Source organism: Peromyscus californicus, unplaced genomic scaffold, assembly GCF_007827085.1.
Source record: "Peromyscus californicus insignis strain IS unplaced genomic scaffold, ASM782708v3 Scaffold_15__1_contigs__length_86483966, whole genome shotgun sequence".
Lineage (NCBI taxonomy): Eukaryota > Metazoa > Chordata > Mammalia > Rodentia > Cricetidae > Peromyscus > Peromyscus californicus.
The window spans coordinates 85,966,126-85,984,051 of NW_026294447.1; the positions used below are offsets into that span (position 1 = coordinate 85,966,126).

The 17,926-nt window shown below is 40.2% G+C and overlaps 1 protein-coding gene across 5 annotated transcripts in view; it reads left to right on the forward strand.

Moving 5' to 3' along the window:
- The window catches only part of Sos2 (SOS Ras/Rho guanine nucleotide exchange factor 2), a 98,747-nt gene that overhangs the window by 43,520 nt on the left and 37,301 nt on the right, over positions 1–17,926 (forward strand). For all 5 annotated transcript variants that reach the window (XM_052739676.1, XM_052739677.1, XM_052739674.1 and 2 more), the window contains 4 exons: positions 3,271–3,477; positions 7,331–7,474; positions 11,271–11,381; positions 15,305–15,403. In XM_052739676.1, the coding sequence (XP_052595636.1) occupies positions 3,271–3,477; positions 7,331–7,474; positions 11,271–11,381; positions 15,305–15,403 (561 nt within the window). The remainder of the gene's footprint in view (positions 1–3,270; positions 3,478–7,330; positions 7,475–11,270; positions 11,382–15,304; positions 15,404–17,926) is intronic.

The window sequence follows — 17,926 nt, forward strand, 5'->3', positions numbered from 1 at the left end:
TCCCCACCCACCCACCTTGTCCCTTTGGGTTTTTTCTTAAGATTCATATGTTAATTGTATTTATGTGTACATGTGAATTTATGTGCACCAAGTGCATGTAGTGTCCACAGAGGCCAGGTGGCATTGGATCCCCCGGAGCTAAAGTTACAGGCAGCTGTAAACTCCCTGATGTGAGTGCTGCCTGGGAACCGAACCCAGGTCCTCCACAAGAACAGTGAGCCCCTGAAAGTGAGCCTTGTCTCCATCAACCCCACCCCACCCCGTCTTAGAGTGCTCTAGGCTCCGCATCCTGAACTGAACCACCCACAGCTTCTCCCCCTCCCCTCAGGGATTCCTACCTTACTTGTCTTGTCCATCCTCTCCCTTCAGTGGCCTTAGATAGATGATGCAAGGTATTGTGACTCTAACCACTGAGCATTCCCTCCAACCCCTACACTGACGTAAAATTAAAGACAAGCATCGAGATTTGCCTTTACCAACACTGACTATTATGAAATGGCCCTCTCCTTGACGTTTTATGCCCTTCTTTTATAGTTTCAGTATTAACCTTTTGAGTATCCATATCACCCTGTTACTTTCTGAACCTCTGAGGACTTTTGTAAGTGAGGTACTCTTCTGCTTTTCTTTTCTTCAACTCATATTGTGAATTTTAACAACTATAAGCTTAACTCAAATTTAACTTTAGAAAATTTCATATTGTCTTGAAGTTATCACACACCAAGATATTTAAAAAACCTAATTCTGACATTCATTTTCTATACCCTTTCCAGCTTTTGGTAGTATATATAAGTTTGAGCAACTTTGTTTTAGTTGAAATTGCTCAAAAAAAGAATCTTAAAAGAGCAATATAAGGAATAAAGTTTTAAACAGATTGAAGACATCCTTCTGGGTTTAAGATGTACCACTTTTCTGTCACTGTTTACCTCCTGTACAGTTCAACATCAACAAATATGTAAAGAGCCAGACAAAACCTGGGCATGGTGGTATACGCCTGTAATCTTAGCACTTAGTGGTCATAGGCAGGAGGATTGCTGAAAGTTAGAGGACAGCCTGGTGTCCACAGTGAGTTCTCAGCCAGTTCCAGGCTGCATATTAATACCCTGTTTCAGAACGATAAAACAACAGCAGTCCCCCAAGAACCCACAAAGCTAGATGATAACTATTGTAGTCTCTGTTGCAACTACTCATTTTCACCCTGGCAGCACACAAAAATAGCCTTAAATGGATGGACTTGGGCTGTGTGCCAGTAAAACTGATGGAAATAGACAGTGGGCAGGAGTTGGCGTGTGCACCCTAGTTTGCTGATCCTTGCTTCAGACTTCCTTCACAGTCTCCTGTTTGTCACAGAGGCAGTCATGTGCTTAGCTGAGAATGCAGATGACTGTATTTGTGATTTGAGCTATGTGAGTGAGTTAATGAGCTTGTTTGACATGGTATGAACTTTGTAAATCTAAACTTGTTTCTAGTGATCACTATTTCAAGAGCTCATAAATCATGTGTTTAATAACTATCATAATTTCCTCTCATCTGACAGGACTTTCTTTCCAGAGATATACCTTTCTTTTTCCCCCTGAACTCTTAAAAACATAAACTTGATGAAATTGTTCAGTGTTTCTATGTGCATGTGGTGTGTGTGTGTGTCCCCAGGGAATGCACTCAGAGGTCAGAGACCAGCTTGCAGGCGCTGCTTCTCTTCTTTAACCGTACAAGTTATAAGTCAGGGCTAAACTCCAGTTGTCAGGCTTGGCAACCAGCACCCTGCTGAGCCATCTTGCTGGCTCCTTTCTCTTTTAAAAAAGTAGAATATAGTTAACTTACTTATGTAGATTGATTATTTTTATGGGTGTGAGTATTTTACCTACTTGTATGTATGTGCTTGGTGCCTGTGGAGGTCAAAAGAAAGCTTCAGATTCTCTGGAACTGGAATGCATCTTGATTATTTGCACCTCCAGCTCCTTACCGGAACCCCCAACTCTTCCCTCCCATTCCTTCAGGTAGCCTCAGGGTGTCCCCATCCCCAACTCACATCATTCCTGAACTCCTTTTTAAAAATTATTTTTATTTATGTGTATATATGTGTGTACCTACATGAGCTTGTATGTACCATACGTGTACAGGTACCGATACAGGTTAGAGTGCAACAGATCCTCTGGAAGTGGTATTCCAGGTGGTTTGAGCCGCTTGATGTTGGTGTTGGGAATTGGACCTGGGTCTTCTGCAGGAACAGTAGTTATTCTTAACCACTGAACCATTTTCCAAGCCCTTTCCTGAACTCTTTTTTGGTTTTTCAAGACAGAGTTTCTCTGTATAGCCCTGGCTGTCCTGGAATTCATTCTGTAGACCAGAATGAACTCAGAAATTTACCTGCCTCTGCCTCCCAAGTGCTGGGATTAAAGGCGTGCATCACTGATGCCTGGCTTCTTGAACTCTTAACAGTTTTGAATATATAGTTAACTATTTAAAGGTCCAATTAAATAACAGTAATAAAGTATATAGACACCTTATTCCCATTGCTTTTGATTTATGAATAGTTCTTGTCTGTTAGCTGACACCTGCACACTGTGTACACACATATACATACAAATATACATGCACAAAGTAATAATGACAAGAAAAGTGTCATTTGTTTGGTACAGACAGAATTTTCATAAAAATCTTTCTGATGTCAACTTGAATGAGAGAGCACTGTGCTTTCTAAAGCGTCACTGTTGTGGATGACCTGCCTTTGTAATGACACTTTGTGTTTTCTAAAGCGTCACACTGTCACAGATGACCTGCCTTTATTATGACACTTCATGCTTTCCTTCAGTTCTGCCCAGGTGTGTACACAGCAAGGATGTTGGATGCCAGTCATTTGCTAGACATCACCAATCCTTCCATTAGTTGTGTTTTATATAGGAAGAATATGACTTTCATAAGAATAAATACTTATCTATGATCATAGTTGTCTAGGAATCAGAACTGTGATTTTTGTCTCAGATGGTTGTTCCCTAAAAGCATACTCCTTTTGCTATTATATACAACTATGTATATGTGTAGATATGTATATGTCTTATGTACATATGCACATACATGTGTATTCCAGAAACATTAATTTTGCTATATCCAGTTTAACACCATCTCCTCTGACTTTCCCTTAAATTTCCTAATAGAAATTTGTGTGTGCAACATACAGTTCTTACTGCTTAATAACGTTTTAATTGCAGTAGTTTGAAACAGTTTTACAAAAGGAAGGACAGTAACTGTACCCTCCTGATTTGTGCTTTCCAGGTTCTGATGGACATGTTTGACCAGGATGATGATATAGGTTTGGTTTCTCTCTGTGAAGATGAACCTAGTTCTTCCGGTGAGCTAAACTACTATGACCTTGTCAGAACTGAAATTGCAGAAGAAAGACAGTACCTACGGGAACTGAATATGATCATCAAAGTATTCCGGGAAGCCTTTCTTTCTGACAGGAAGTTGTTCAGGCCTTCTGTAAGTGCTTCCGGGGATTGAAACTCTGTGTGTCCCTCAAGCAAATAGCAGGTTAAAGTGAATCATTAGTATATTATTTACCACACTCGCGTGTCAGTGTTCTTTTGACATATTTCTGAGTTTAGAACCATCTGAATTGTACACAGGTGTAAGTGCAGTGACATGGAGACTCAAGGGGAGGGGTTGTCACGGAATGACGACATTGTCTGCTGCTGCAGAGTAGCAGGTTAGTCAGGTGTAATGAGATGTAGTCACTCACTGGAATGGTGAAGAAGTGGTAGGAGGATGGAGGCGCTCTCCCTTCTGGTGGGGCCTTTAAGGCTGCAAGCTTCAGCAGTGGCTGTTTTCAGTTTTGTGGTTGTGGTTTTTCTGTTTCGTCTTGTTTTTGAGACAGGTTCTCACCATGTAGCTCTGGCTGGCCTATAACTCACTGTGTAATCCAGGCTGACTTTGAGATTCACCTGCCTCTGCCTCAAAAGTGCTGGGACTAACTATGGGAGTTTTGTTGTATTTTGATTTTTTTTTCTTTTTTTTTTTTTTCGGTTTTTTTGAGACAGGGTTTCTCTGTGTAGCTTTGCGCCTTTCCTGGAACTCACTTGGTAGTCCAGGCTGGCCTCGAACTCACAGAGATCCGCCTGGCTCTGCCTCCCGAGTGCTGGGATTAAAGGTGTGCGCCACCACCACCCGGCATATTTTGATTTTAAAAATAATTTGTTTTGTATGTTTTGCCTGCATGTGTGTCTGTGCACCACATGTCTGCCTGGTGCCTATGGAGGAAAGAAGGGGACATTGGATCCCCTGGAACTGGAGTTAGGGATGTTTGTGAGCTGCCATGTGAGTGCTGGGATTGAACCTGGTCCTCTAGAAGAGCATCTTGTACTCTTAATCACTGAGCCATCTGTCAGCCCAGCAGCAGGAAGTTTAACAGCCATGTCCCAAGTAAAGAATCAAAGGCAGTGGTCTCCTGTTTGCCGACAGGGCAGCGATGGCTGAAGGGCCTGGCTCAAAGTGCTTTTCTCTCTGTAGCATCACAAGTCAGTCTCTCAGGATGTGAGCCTCGTGCCTAAAGCCCAGGATCAGGAGTTGCAGGCCTACCTAGGTTACGTAGTGAAACACTGTCTCAAGTAAGCAAAGGAAAACCAATTCCAGGAAATCCAGCTACAAAAATATGGGTTTCCTTCTTTTTTTCTTTCCTTACTTTAACAATGGTGTTTCTCTCTAAGTATATTTGACCTATATTTAAAAACTATTTCGTATTAAGCTTACCTATTTTATACCTTCTAAGTTCTTCACTACAATAACTTAGAATAAACAAATAGACACAGTGCTCAGGCCAGCTGTCTGAGTGCTTCAGAACTGGTAGATTTTACTCTTTTCCAGAAGAGTGATTCAAATGGTATTTCAAGGTGTTTTAATTGGCCTTGACTTGTTTCTTTTGCATACATTTTTAGTTTAATAATGTTGCTAACTTCTGCTAAAGTTTAGTTTAGGATTCAATTTTGTTTGATCCTTACACACGTGACATCTGTAGGGCAGACATCACTTTTCTACTTTCCTGCTGTAAAATAGTTGTTAGTTAAATTCAATACAGCACTAGGGCTTGGATTTGAGCTCTTTCTACTACATTATATACTGGTTTTCTGTGGCAGTACTAGGAATAAGGGTAGCAAACGCTATTGGTTAATGCTCCCTTCTGGGCCTTTCCTGTGTCCCACCAGCGTTCACTCCTAAATTAATTTGTCTCTTTTCACTGGATAATGCAGGTTTGATACACTGAAGGTTAGAAGTAAGAATTCCTTTTTTCTCCCTCTCCATATCTGCTATAAACGTTTTTCCCATGTAGATGACAATATAAACTTTTGAGTTGAAGACCATCCAAGATCAGAGAATAGTTCTTGGCAAATGTTGGAAAAGTAATAAATGAGTTAAGATTGATCTCAGTTACAGGATGTGTGGCCATGGGCAAATTCTCTGACTCCTTGGTGCCTGGGTTCTCATTTGTAATACGGGGATGTTGTGGTGCCAGTCTGATAAGGGGACATGAAGCTAGGAAGGAGTACAGGCCACTGCTAAGAACACTTCCTTGTAGTCCTTAGCAGTACCAAATGAGCAAATAAATAGAGCTTAAAAGATAAAACCCATGTCAAAGGCCTGTAATAATGTGTGAAACATATTAAGTGTCAGAGGTTCATTGTCATTTGTATCTTAATCCATGGCCATTCTTCTTGCATGTTGTAAAAGGAAAAACAAACTTTTTGTTCTGTAATCTCTCACAGGAGAGATCACTCTGTGAGAGGTGTGTCTCCTCTGAGCCCCTTGCACACTAAGGAGCTCTTCAGAGGATAGCCTCAGATAAATTATCCTGTCCATTAGTTCAGTCCTGATGTTATCCTGCTAGACATTGTGTCATGGCTGAAGGACTCAGGCCCAGCAGGCTATAGTAATTGAAGTTCCTATGACCCCCTCCTTGAGTTCGGTTGATCTGCTGGGGTGGCATAGAACTCAGGGAAATATTTAAGTTGACCAGTTTGTTATGAGGGATAGGTTCTGTGGGACCCAAGGTGAACAGCAGTGAGGGAAGGATGGGACAAGGTCTGAGGGTTCTAGCTTCCATGTTCTTCCTGGGAAGCCGTGCTCCTGGCACCTCCATGTGTTCACAGCTTAGAAGCTCAGCAACCTTGTTCGAGAGTCTTTGTACAACTTGGACTTCACTCTCCTACCCTACTCCAGAAGTCAGTGAGCCGAGGGAACATTCCATCCCTTTAATCCTCACCCTTAGTAACCTTGTTAGCATAACCTCAGGAGTGATCAGAGACACTCTGGAAATTCCCAGTGTTTTAGAAGCTCCATCAGAAGAACCAGGACAAAAGCCAAACATATTATGTTACACAAGTAGTGGAGCCGGGATTCAACGTGCAGGTTGATCATGTTCCTTAGCCTGTTATATTCCTGTCGCAAGATATTAGGATAACTGTAGCCTGGCTAGTGGGCAATGTGATCTGTTTGTGTCTACTGTGTTCATGGCTTCACTAAATATAACAGTGATTCAAGCAGGGCCGCTTGAAGACATCTTTAGTGCCTTTTAAAATTTAGAACATGAGCAATAAGTGGAACAATTCAATTGTATCTAGAGTAGGAGTCATGTTCATTCCGACCCTAGCTGTTATCATCAGCTTACTCTTTAAGACCTTCATTTTTTCAGCATCTTAGCCAATTTCAAAACACACAGATGCATTTCTTTTTTATAAAGAAGTGCTTTGATGTTTATAGAGGTATCTATGAGATTTGAGGATTATAAATTCAAGCTATCTAGAATTTATAGTTTCTAGTATACTTACTGCCTCTGATCCAAGAGATTCTTAAAATTTTCTTTGTATTCATGATTGATTTTTACTGTCTTAGAATATACTTTGATGAAACCCGATGGAAATACATCTTTAACATTTATTGTGTGTGGTGTGCACGTGTGTCAGAGGATAATCTGTGGAACTAGGTCCTTTCCTTCACCGTGTGTGTCCTGGGAATGGATCTCAGGTGATTTTGCCCAGTAGCAATCACCAGCTGAGTTGTCTTACTGCCCCCTTCCTTTTGAGACAAGCTCTCCCAGTGAACCTGGAGCTCATTTCTTCTGCTGGGCTGGCCAGCCAGTGAGCAGCAGGGATCCCCCTGACCGCCCCTCCACCCCAGGGTCACAACTGCCCACCAGCACCTGGCTTTCCTGTGGGTGCTGGGACCTGAGCTCAGGTTGACATACGCTTTACGGACTCAGCCGTTCCTCAGTCCACTTCTGTTTGCTGTTAATGTGTAAGCATGATTCTCAACCTGACATACCTCAACCTTTCTTATTTTTCAGGAAATTGAAAAGATTTTCAGTAACATTTCAGATATACATGAATTGACTGTGAAACTTTTAGGGTTGATTGAAGACACAGTGGAAATGACAGATGAAAGTAGTCCTCACCCATTAGCTGGGAGCTGTTTTGAAGATTTAGCAGAGGTAACTATACAAAACCACTTCAAACTGTCAGTAAAGTCTTAAAAATTAGATCAAGAAATTTAGTAATAAATGTTTTTTAATTTAGAAGGTCCTGCTGACTACTATAAAAAATACTCAAGATTCAGTTATGTTGATTTATTAGCACTTTGGGTTTGCAGCTTTGAACTTACCACCCTGATGCCCCAGCCTCTCAGGTGGCTAGGATGCAAGAGTGTGCCCATGCCCAGCTACTGAAACTTTCTTTATAGTGTACTAATGCTAGCATTTATGGTGAAAGCTTATATACTAATAGTATGATATTAATACTAATAATTAGTATAGTATACACACACACACACACACACACACACACACACACACACACACACACATTTACTTACTTTAACCCTAAGTACATTTAAGGTGAAGGAAATTATTTGTTGATAATCATTTTTTTTGTTTGTTTTGGTTTTTTCGAGACAGGGTTTCTCTGTGTAGCCCTGGCTATCCTGGAACTCACTCTGTAGACCAGGCTGGCCTAGAACTCACAAGAGATCCGCCTGCCTCTGCCTCCTGAGTGCTGGGATTAAAGGCGTGCACCACAACCGCCCAGCTGATATCATTCTTTAGCTTTGTGGGGTTTAGACTTCATTTTCAAAAATCAAAAGGTTCTATTCTTTTTTTTTTAAGTCAAATCTTATTTTGTTCTTTTAAATGATTATAAAATGATATACCTTTTTGTAAAAGTATTCAAAATTAAATATAAAGAGGCCACTATAACTTACAACATTTATCCCTTTAAAAATGATTTATTTTATGTGTATGGGTGTTTTCCCTGCATGTATGTCTGTGCACCACATGTGTGCAAGGAGGCCAGAAGAGGGCATTGGATCCCCTGGGACTGGAGTTACAGACAGTTATGAGCCACCCTGTGGGTGCTGAAACTTGAACCCAGGTCTTCTGGAAGAGCAGCTAATGCTTTTAACTATGAGCCATCTCTCCAGTCCTCTACATTTATCCTTATATAAATATTCTCTGTGTTTTATAAAGCTATGTGTATATTTACAAGACAACGTCCTTCCGTTTTATAATGTTTTTCATTCTGTCCTTTTTTCTGTTAGTAAATATACTTAGACATACTTTTTAAGTATAAAAGTATAAATATATAAGGCTGGCAAGATGGCTAAGCAGTAAGGTGCTTGCCGCCAGACCTGACAAGCTGTTGGATCCCTCTGACCGAGAAGGTGCGAATGAAGAACTGGCCCCTGCAAGCTGTCTTCGGACATGTTCACAGAGACATGCAGACAGATGACATCTCACACAGCACAAACGTATTGTTGTTTGTAGATCATTATACATGAGCATATGTATTGTTCTTATATTTCCTCTTTTTAAATAAAAGCATGTTGGGTAGCTTTGCATACTCATTGGCCATTGGGTCTTTAAAAGTGCTGCTTTTAGATTGCATGTACAAAAGTCACACACTTTCATAATCTCTGCCTATGTCTTCTGAAAATAGGGATTACTTTTATTATGTCTATTTTATTACCAAACACTGGTTTGTCTTTGTTTCTGTTTTTGGGGATGTAGAACCCTGCGTATACCCCATACTGACCTCAGACTTTCAACCTCTTGAGAGTGGGGTTGCAGGCCTGAGCCCCAGTACCTGGCTCAGCCTTTGTTCTTCATAAAACATGTTACATTCTAATAACTAATTTATGGTCTCATTAACTTGCTATACCCTTAAAGGTACTTTGCCTCTAAAATGCTGTATTGTTTTTATTTTTAAAGTTGAATATATAAGAAAGTAACATTTGACATTTTAACCACTTTTTTATTACATGTATTTGTGTGCACGTGTGTTTCTGTGTGTATGCCTGATTGTGTGTGTATGCATGTGGAGATCAGAGGACAATTTGCAAGAGCTGGTTCTCTCCTTTCTACCCTATGGGTCTCAGGAATCAGTTAAATCATTAGACTTGGTGGCAAGTGCCTCTGCCTGCTGAGCCATCCCACCAGCCCCATTTTAATTATTTTTAAATGTGTAATTTAGGAACTAGTACAGTGCTTGTAACTGAATTCTTACTATTATATGATCATGACCACTGTGTAGTTCCAAAACTAATTCATCATCCCTAATAGAAACTACCCAATGAGCAATAATAGCCTCCTTTCCTCCCACTCCCCACCCCTAGCTCTTGATACCCACTCATCTCCTTCCATCTCTGTAAATTTGCCTATATTTTAAATAAGTGGGTTCGTATAATATTTGTTGTTTTCTGGCTGTTTATTTTATTTAGCATAATGCTATAAAGTTCATCTATGCTACTGCGTGGATGAGTGATGTTCTGACACATGTTCCACCTAGTTAGAACATCCCTAACCTGTGGATCCAAAGTCGGTATGTCCTGAAAGCCATCACTTTGAGCCAGCACTAATTAATTTGGGTTTTAAGGACGTTTTGGATTTTTAGACTAGAGATGCTTAACCAGTAAAGTCTGTGTAAATACTCCAAAACCAAAAAAGCTCTAAAATCTGAAACACTTGTGTATCGCAAGCATTTCTGAGAAGGAATGCACAGCCTGTGTGATGTTCTGTTTGCCCGCTCATTGGCTGAAGGACGTTTGGAGAACCCTGTTCAGTGTTGTGGTGTTTCCAGTTACTGGGGTATGTTTACATATGAGAATACTGGACCATGTGGAAAATAGGTTTTGTTTTTTGAAGAACTTTTCATGGGCTGTACTATTTTAACATTCCTAGCAGTGGACAATTCTGCTTCCTGAGCATCTGCCTAGCTAAACATGTTAGTACTTGTTTGTTTTACAATCCATAAAACAAAACAAAAACCCCCATATTGTTTTGTTGTTTCCTTTCTTTAAAGAAAGTATTTATTGTGTCTGTGTGTGAGCACCTGCATGTATGGCAGTGTGCCACATGTGTCCTGTGGAGTCCAGAAGAGGGTGTAAGACCCCTGAAACTGGAGTTACAGGTGGTTGTGAGCTTCCTTGTGGGTGCTAAGAACGGAACTCAGGTCATCTGGAAGAGTAGCCAGTGCTCTTAACTGCTGGACCATCCCTCCAGTTCTCTATTTTGTATTCTGAAGGTACAAAAAGGAAATAAATCTCAATTACTGATCATTCTCAGATAACTGGAATTTTTATAAATATGAAATTAGACAGTTTAGGCAGTTTCTGTGTTTACTATGTATTTAGTCTTCTAATTTTGGAAACTCTAGAATAGGTAAAACAAAGGTATTGACTTCGCTTTCTTTAAGAATATCATTTAGTAAATTCATTTTAACCTAGGTAAGTTTACATTTATAGCTTTCTTTTACAAAGAAATGTACCTTAAATTTCCTAGGGATAAAACACATTGGCCGGGCGTTGGTGGCGCATGCCTTTAATCCCAGCACTTGGGAGGCAGAGCCAGGCAAATCTCTGTGAGTTCAAGGCCAGCCTGGGCTACCAAGTGAGTTCCAGGAAAAGGCGCAAAGCTACACAGAGAAACCCTGTCTCGAAAAACCAAAAAAACAAAAACAAAAAACAAAAAACAAACCACATTTTAGTAGTTGGATACCATAAAACCAGCCATTTACTTTTAAGACCTGTTACTGTAATCTACTGTTTAAGGTCCATGATATTTTAAAAATGTATCCCTTGTAACCATAGCTATTGTTTTCACTGAAAAGTAGAGAATCAAAGGTAATAAGACCTCATTGGAAACATGAACAAAATATTGTTGTTAAATAATATATATCATATTAGTATAAATATATATTTTCCGTAAACCTAACACATTACGTTATTTTTAAAAATAGGAGCAAGCGTTTGATCCCTATGAAACATTGTCACAGGACGTTCTCTCTCCAGAGTTTAATGAGTACTTCAGTAAGTTGATGGCCAGACCTGCGGTTGCTCTACATTTTCAGGTAAACTTGAATTCAGTGTTGTTATTATTTTATCATGAAATAATAAAGAAATATTTCATTATCTTTCTAAAGAAAGTGGAAAAATCTCTCATTAGTCCTTCCAATCCATTTTGTGTGTGTGTGCATGTGTGTGATTTTCTGAAGGGCTGTCCTACCTTGTCTTGGCAAAGTTCAGCAGTCTTTTCTTTTGTTTTCTGCTTGTCCATTTTGGACAGCATACTGTCAGCAGTCGAGGCAAGGGCATTTTCTTGCCCAGTGACTAACTTTTGCTGCAAAGAAAGTAAACTCCATATGGAGTTTCTTCAGTGCCCATCATCTTCTCTGAAGTAGATTTGTACTGCCAGGAGCAGACATGTCTCATTGTCATGAAAAAAAGAACCTGTGTTATTAAAACATCTTAAATGCCATATTCTGTAGCGCTCTGAAGTGTTTGAAGATGACCTGTCTGTCTAAAATATATCTGTTTGACCTTGAAAACATACCTAACATGACTACAAGTTTGATTGTAATGACTACTAACTTCCATTTCTTTATATCCTAATTAGTTTGTAATAACTTTCAAAGACTAGAAATTTGTATTACATTATTAAAGGAGTTGTATAGGTATAATACCTTGAACAAGAGTAGAAACATATATACAATATGTTCTAACAAAAATAATCTCAAATTTGTGTCAATATACAAAATTTATATACAATATATAAATATCCAATCCAATGTAAAATATTTAAAACTAGTAGTTGCTTTTTAAAAGAGATTCAATAATCTACCCTTTTATCCTATTTCCCAAGTGCTGGCATTAAAGGCATGCACCACAACCACCTGGCTAAAGATCTTTGTTTAAAGGCAATAAACACCTTATAAGAAGGGCATGGATATTTCTTGGGTAGATAAACACCTTATAAGAAGGGCATAGGTATTTCTTAGGTCAGACGAAATAAGTAGAGGGAGATAGAATTGCAGCTTTACTCCGTCAACAGTTACAACAAAGGGTGTACTGGCATAGATGGTGTTTGACTGCTTGTTAGCTGTGGAAACTTCTAGAATGGCTCGGTCCTCTTAGCATGTAACTGTGATCAGAGCTGGATGCTCCTAAGACAAGCAGACACGTAAATAGACCTCACTTCTCTGTGGATATTCTGCCTTTGGTTTTTCTCTGCAATCTGCTGTCTCCCTGTTATTTTCCAGTTCTTCCTGTGTCCTAACCAAGTTACAGCACTAAGAACTGCCTTGGACAAAACCTGTTGCCATATCCAGAGACTATTTGGTTAAGTAGTATTTCTTCAGTCTCTTCTTGTCCCTTGGCTCCCATGATAATTTCTCCTCGTCCTTGTTATCTCTGGTTTCTTCTTAGTTTCCTTATTGTTGTTCCTATCCAAGTTCTAGATCAGCTCCTGCTTCAGTGCTCCTGTGTTCTCCTGGGTGACTTCTCCCTCATGTGTGTGCTGGTTATTTCCTAGTTGTGTTCCTAGGTTGTGTGTGTGTGTGTGTGTGTGTGTGTGTGTGTGTGTGTGTGTGTCACAATGAGATGGGCCCCCATGAACAAAGCAGAAACCTCCTCAGACCATGAATCTGCAGCATCCCGAGTCTGGAATCCCCAGTCTCCAAACAGTGAGAAGTCAACTTCATCTCTTCAGCTACCCAGCTGATAACATTTTGTTACAGCTGCATGATGGACCAGCATCTCTGCTTGGTAAATACTCTGCTAGTAATTTTCATCTATAGTCTTTTTTGTTTGTGTTTGAGGTAGGATATTACTACATTGTACAGCACAGGCTGGTCTCAAATCTGTGATCTTTCTGCCTTGAACTGCTGGGTAGCCGGGGTCACAGGTGTCCACAACCACACCTGGCTCAACTCTGACGTTTAAAACTGAATGCACTGCCTTCTGCCCACCATCTTTAATGTGAAGCCCCTGCATTAACTTCTGCTGGACAGCTCTCAGAAATCTGTCAACATAGAGTAAAAAATTCATTTAATTTCAAAAGTTTACTTCAAAGTGGGATTTTTAAAAAATGAAGTGTTATGCACCATATAAACCATAAGATGAATGCCATTAATTGGTCAGCCTGCATCTAAGAACCTGGCATAATAATTAAACACACTAAGTTCTGGTTTTTGTTTTATTAGGAAGCCTGAGCTGTGTTTGTAATTTGGTGGTAGAGCACTTACCTACCATAACATGGAAAAGCCCTGGTTTCAATTCCCAGGCCAAAACAAAACAAAGAGCCAATAAACACAAGGAATTATTTTCTGTGAGATGAGGATCTGTAGAACCTGGAGGCGGGGCGAGGGGGTGCTAAGGGTCAAACCCAGTGCCTTGTGCACCCTAAGGCACTTGCCACCAATCCTGACAACCCAAGTACTCTCCCCAGGACCCGCAGGGTGGAAGGAGAGAGCCATCTTCCTCAAATTGTCCTCTCACCTCCACATGCATGCTGTGATAATGTGCAACACACACACACACACACACACACACACACACACACACACACACACACACATACACACACACACACACACACAGATATACAGGAGAATATATGTAAAGCATTATAATGTTTGCCGTATATTACACGTTCAGTAAATGTTAGCGTGTGTTATTATCAGACAGGTATTTCTACTGATAATTAGCAGTCCAAAAATTTGGGGATGCACTTGAGTAGCCATCCCGCTTCAAATTAATACACTAGATGGTCTTTGTCGGCTGGCTTTAAAGTGCCGTGTTGGTTCTAGCTAGAACTACGCAGCTGACAAAGTCAGCTCAGTGTATAGTAAGTAGCTTAACACTGTGCTGGTCCATCATGCAGCTGTAACAAAATGTTATCAGCTGGGTAGCTGAAGAGATGAAGTTGACTTCTCACTGTTTGGAGACTGGGGATTCCAGACTCAGGATGCTGCAGATTCATGGTCTGAGGAGGTTTCTGCTTTGTTCATGGGGGCCCATCTCACTGTGCCATCAGATGGTGTAATGGACCAGCCAGCACACTCCCTTAGGCCTATCAGGTTATCAGCCCCATTCTTGAGGGTGTGTCCCCAGATCCTAATTAATGCATGGGGGTTAGGTTTCAACATGAAGCTTTAGAGAGCAGGAGCACTCAGACCAACCCAGTAAATGCTAGAAGAACTTAATCTTGTCGGTCTGACGTAGCTGTTCATTTGAAAGCAGAGTTAGCTTGGTCAGGTGAGTTATATACCAAATGTGTTCCATAAATAAGCTAAGTCTGAAGTTTATTCACTGGGAATTTGTTTAGAAACATTTATAGTATACAACATCCTTAAAAACCTTTGTAGTGACTTGAACTTTTATTCCTTTTACTTATGAGTTGCTGTTGTTTCTTTTTAAAGATAGGTTCTAGATCTGTAGCCCAGAATGGCCTGTAATGTGCAACCATCCTTCCTTGGCCTCCCAACAGGTGGGGTTATAAGTGTATGCCAACTTGATCAGCCCATCTTAGAGTACACAAAGAGTTTAAATAGCCAGGAGGTGCTGGCGCACACCTTTCATCTCAGCACTTAGGAGGCAGAGGCAGGTGGATCTCTGTGAGTTCGAGGCCAGCCTGGTCTACAGAGCGAATTCCAGGACAGGCAGGGCTACACTGTGAAACTCTGTCTTGAAAGAAAAGAAAAAAAAAAGAGTTTAAATAGCTTTTAAAAATTTATTTACGGTATGTGGAAACCCAGATGTTTGAAGAAAATCTGTAGACAGCATTGTCAAAGTTACCTCGCTATCTAACAGATGCAGAAATGTGTGTATTTATCAATAATGTGCAGGGGGATAGAGTGGGGAAAACTTGATTGCTAGTACTCCAGTTGCCCTAGGATCCCCGTGACACATCTGTGTCTTGTATCTAAAGCTGTCTCCCGTAGGCACAGCTGCTGTGTCTCTGGTCTGAGGTATGCTGTGTCTTTTTACTTTGCAGTCCATTGCCGATGGCTTTAAGGAGGCTGTTCGTTACGTCCTTCCACGGCTTATGCTGGTGCCAGTGTATCATTGTTGGCATTACTTTGAATTATTAAAGGTAAGGCAAGAGCTTCCTGTAACAAAGTCCTTAGATTTATAAAGCCTAAGACCTAATTTTTGATCTGATTATATTATTCTTAATATCTTTTACTCATAGAAGTGTAGTGTCCTAGGGCTAGGGATAGAGCTCAGTGGTAGAATGCTTACCCATCATGTAAAGCCCTGTGCTGATCCCTAGCTGTCAACAAGCACAAGGACCCAGAAGGATACATACTAACATTTCCAACTTCTGTCTAAGGATCTTGGAGAAAATTCTACGGCTTTTACCCCTTGTCACAGCATTTTTATGTGTAGACAGATATAAAGAAGTTTATTTTTGTGTCAGTTTGTAATATAGACTCTTAAATTATCAACCTTAATGGAAAAGTGTTTGTTTTTTTAAATTAATTTTTGGAGATCCACAGTAGCAATCTTTGAAAAAGTGAGTTTTAATTTTAGAATTATTTCAGAATATCTTTTATTATGTATGTGACCATTTCATATGTGTGAACAACATGTCTTGATGAAATTCGCACCTCCCCCCTCCCACTCCCCTCAGGCATTCCCAGCACTCCCTCTTCCCCTTTGATGTCCTCTCTTCTGTTTTGAACCCACAGAATATAGTTATTTCTGCCTGTTGGAATGCTGACCTATCTTATATAAGCAATTAATGATTTTATCTATAACATTGTTTAAAGTTTTCATCTAGTTTTATCTTATTAAGACAATCATTTTTTTATTTTTATTTTATATGTATAAGTGCTTTTCTTGCATGTCTGTTTGTGCACCACATGTGTGCCTAGTGCCAGGGAGGCCAGAAGAGCTTCAGATCCCTGGAACTGGAGTTAGTGATGGTCATAAGCTGCATGTGGGAACTGGCTCGGATCCGAACCTAGGTCTTGTATATAACAGAAGTGCTCTTAACGTCTGAGCCATCTCTCTAGCCTGGAGAGAATCATTTTTCCAAAGTACGGTATTCTTCAAATCTTAGTGTGTATCAAGTACACACAGTTGTGTATCTGTGTGCATCAGAGAGGGGGGGGGGAGGGAGATAAATGAAAGCATGAGTGAATGGTTTTCTTTTTTTTAGACAGGATCTCACGTAGCCCAGGCTGGCCTTGAACTCATTGTGTAGCTGAGGATATCCTTGAAGTCCTGATCTTCTTGCCTTAACTGTCAAAATGCATCTGTTTCAGTGATATACCAAGACTTGTGAACATAATAGAAATATTATCTGAATTTTATTTTTCAAATTTAGGTTTATGATAAAGCAAAGATGGAAAACAACTACATAATGATGAGTTATAGCATGCCATCTATGGTTCCCTATCTTAAAACACATTGAAATTGATCACAAGCCACTTGTTTTGCAGAGATAAGTTTTAGGATTTTTTAAATTTAAATTTTGGGTTTTTTATATGAGCTCTTTTGCCTACATCTGTGTGTGTGGACCATGTGTTTGCCTCATGCCCACAGGCACCAGAAGAGGCTGTTGGATCTCCTGGAACTAGAATTAAAGACAGTTGTGAGCTGCCATGTGGGTGCTGGGAATTGAATCTGAGTCCTATGGAAGAGCAGCCTGTCCTCTCAATGGCTGAGGCGTCTCTCCAGCCCCAATTTTAGATACTTTTAATAATTTTTTAAAAGACTACATTTTAGCTGGGCAGTGGTGGTGCATGCCTTTAATCCCAGCACTCAGGAGGCAGAGCCAGGAGGATCTCTATGAGTTCAAGACCGGCCTGGTCTACAGAGCAAGATCCAGGACAGGAACCAAAACTACACAGAGAAATCCTGTCTCAAAAACAAAACAAACAAACAAAAGACTACATTTTAGATTTTTTTCATAATATATACTCAGTCTTTATGGAAAAGTTCACTTCTCAATTTATAAATAATTTTATAATTACTATAGTCAAATAAAAAATTGATGTACGTCCTTTTTAAAATTTTGGGTTTTCGAGACAGGGTTTCTCTGTGTTGTAGCAGTAATCTTAACAGTTCTTATTCATAAAAACAAACCTGGAGCCAGGTATTGGGGTGAATGCTGGAAGATAAAAGAAGCAGAACAAGCCACAGCTACCTCACCTGGCCAATTCCTCAGCTGATCCTGTTTCCTCAGACTGGAAGCTTCTGAGTCCTTATCCAAAATGGATCTTAGCTGAACTGCTTCTCGAAAGCCTGAAGCTTAACCAGCCAAAAGCTTCTAGTTTCTGGTCCTCACGCCTTATATACCTTTCTGCTTCCTGCCATCACTTCCTGGGATTAAAGGCGTGAGTCACCATGCCTAGCTGTTTCCAGTGTGGCCTTGAACTAAGAGATCCAGGCGGATCTCTGCCTCTGGAATGCTAGGATTAAAGGCATGTGCGCCACCATTTTCTAGCCTCTATATCTAGTGGCTGTTCTGTTCTCTGACTCTAGATAAGTTTATTAGGGTACACAATATTTTGAGGAACACAATATCACTACCCTGTGTAGTCTTGGCTGTCCAAGAATTCACTCTGTAGACCAATCTGTCCTTAAACTCAGACATCTACCTGCCTCT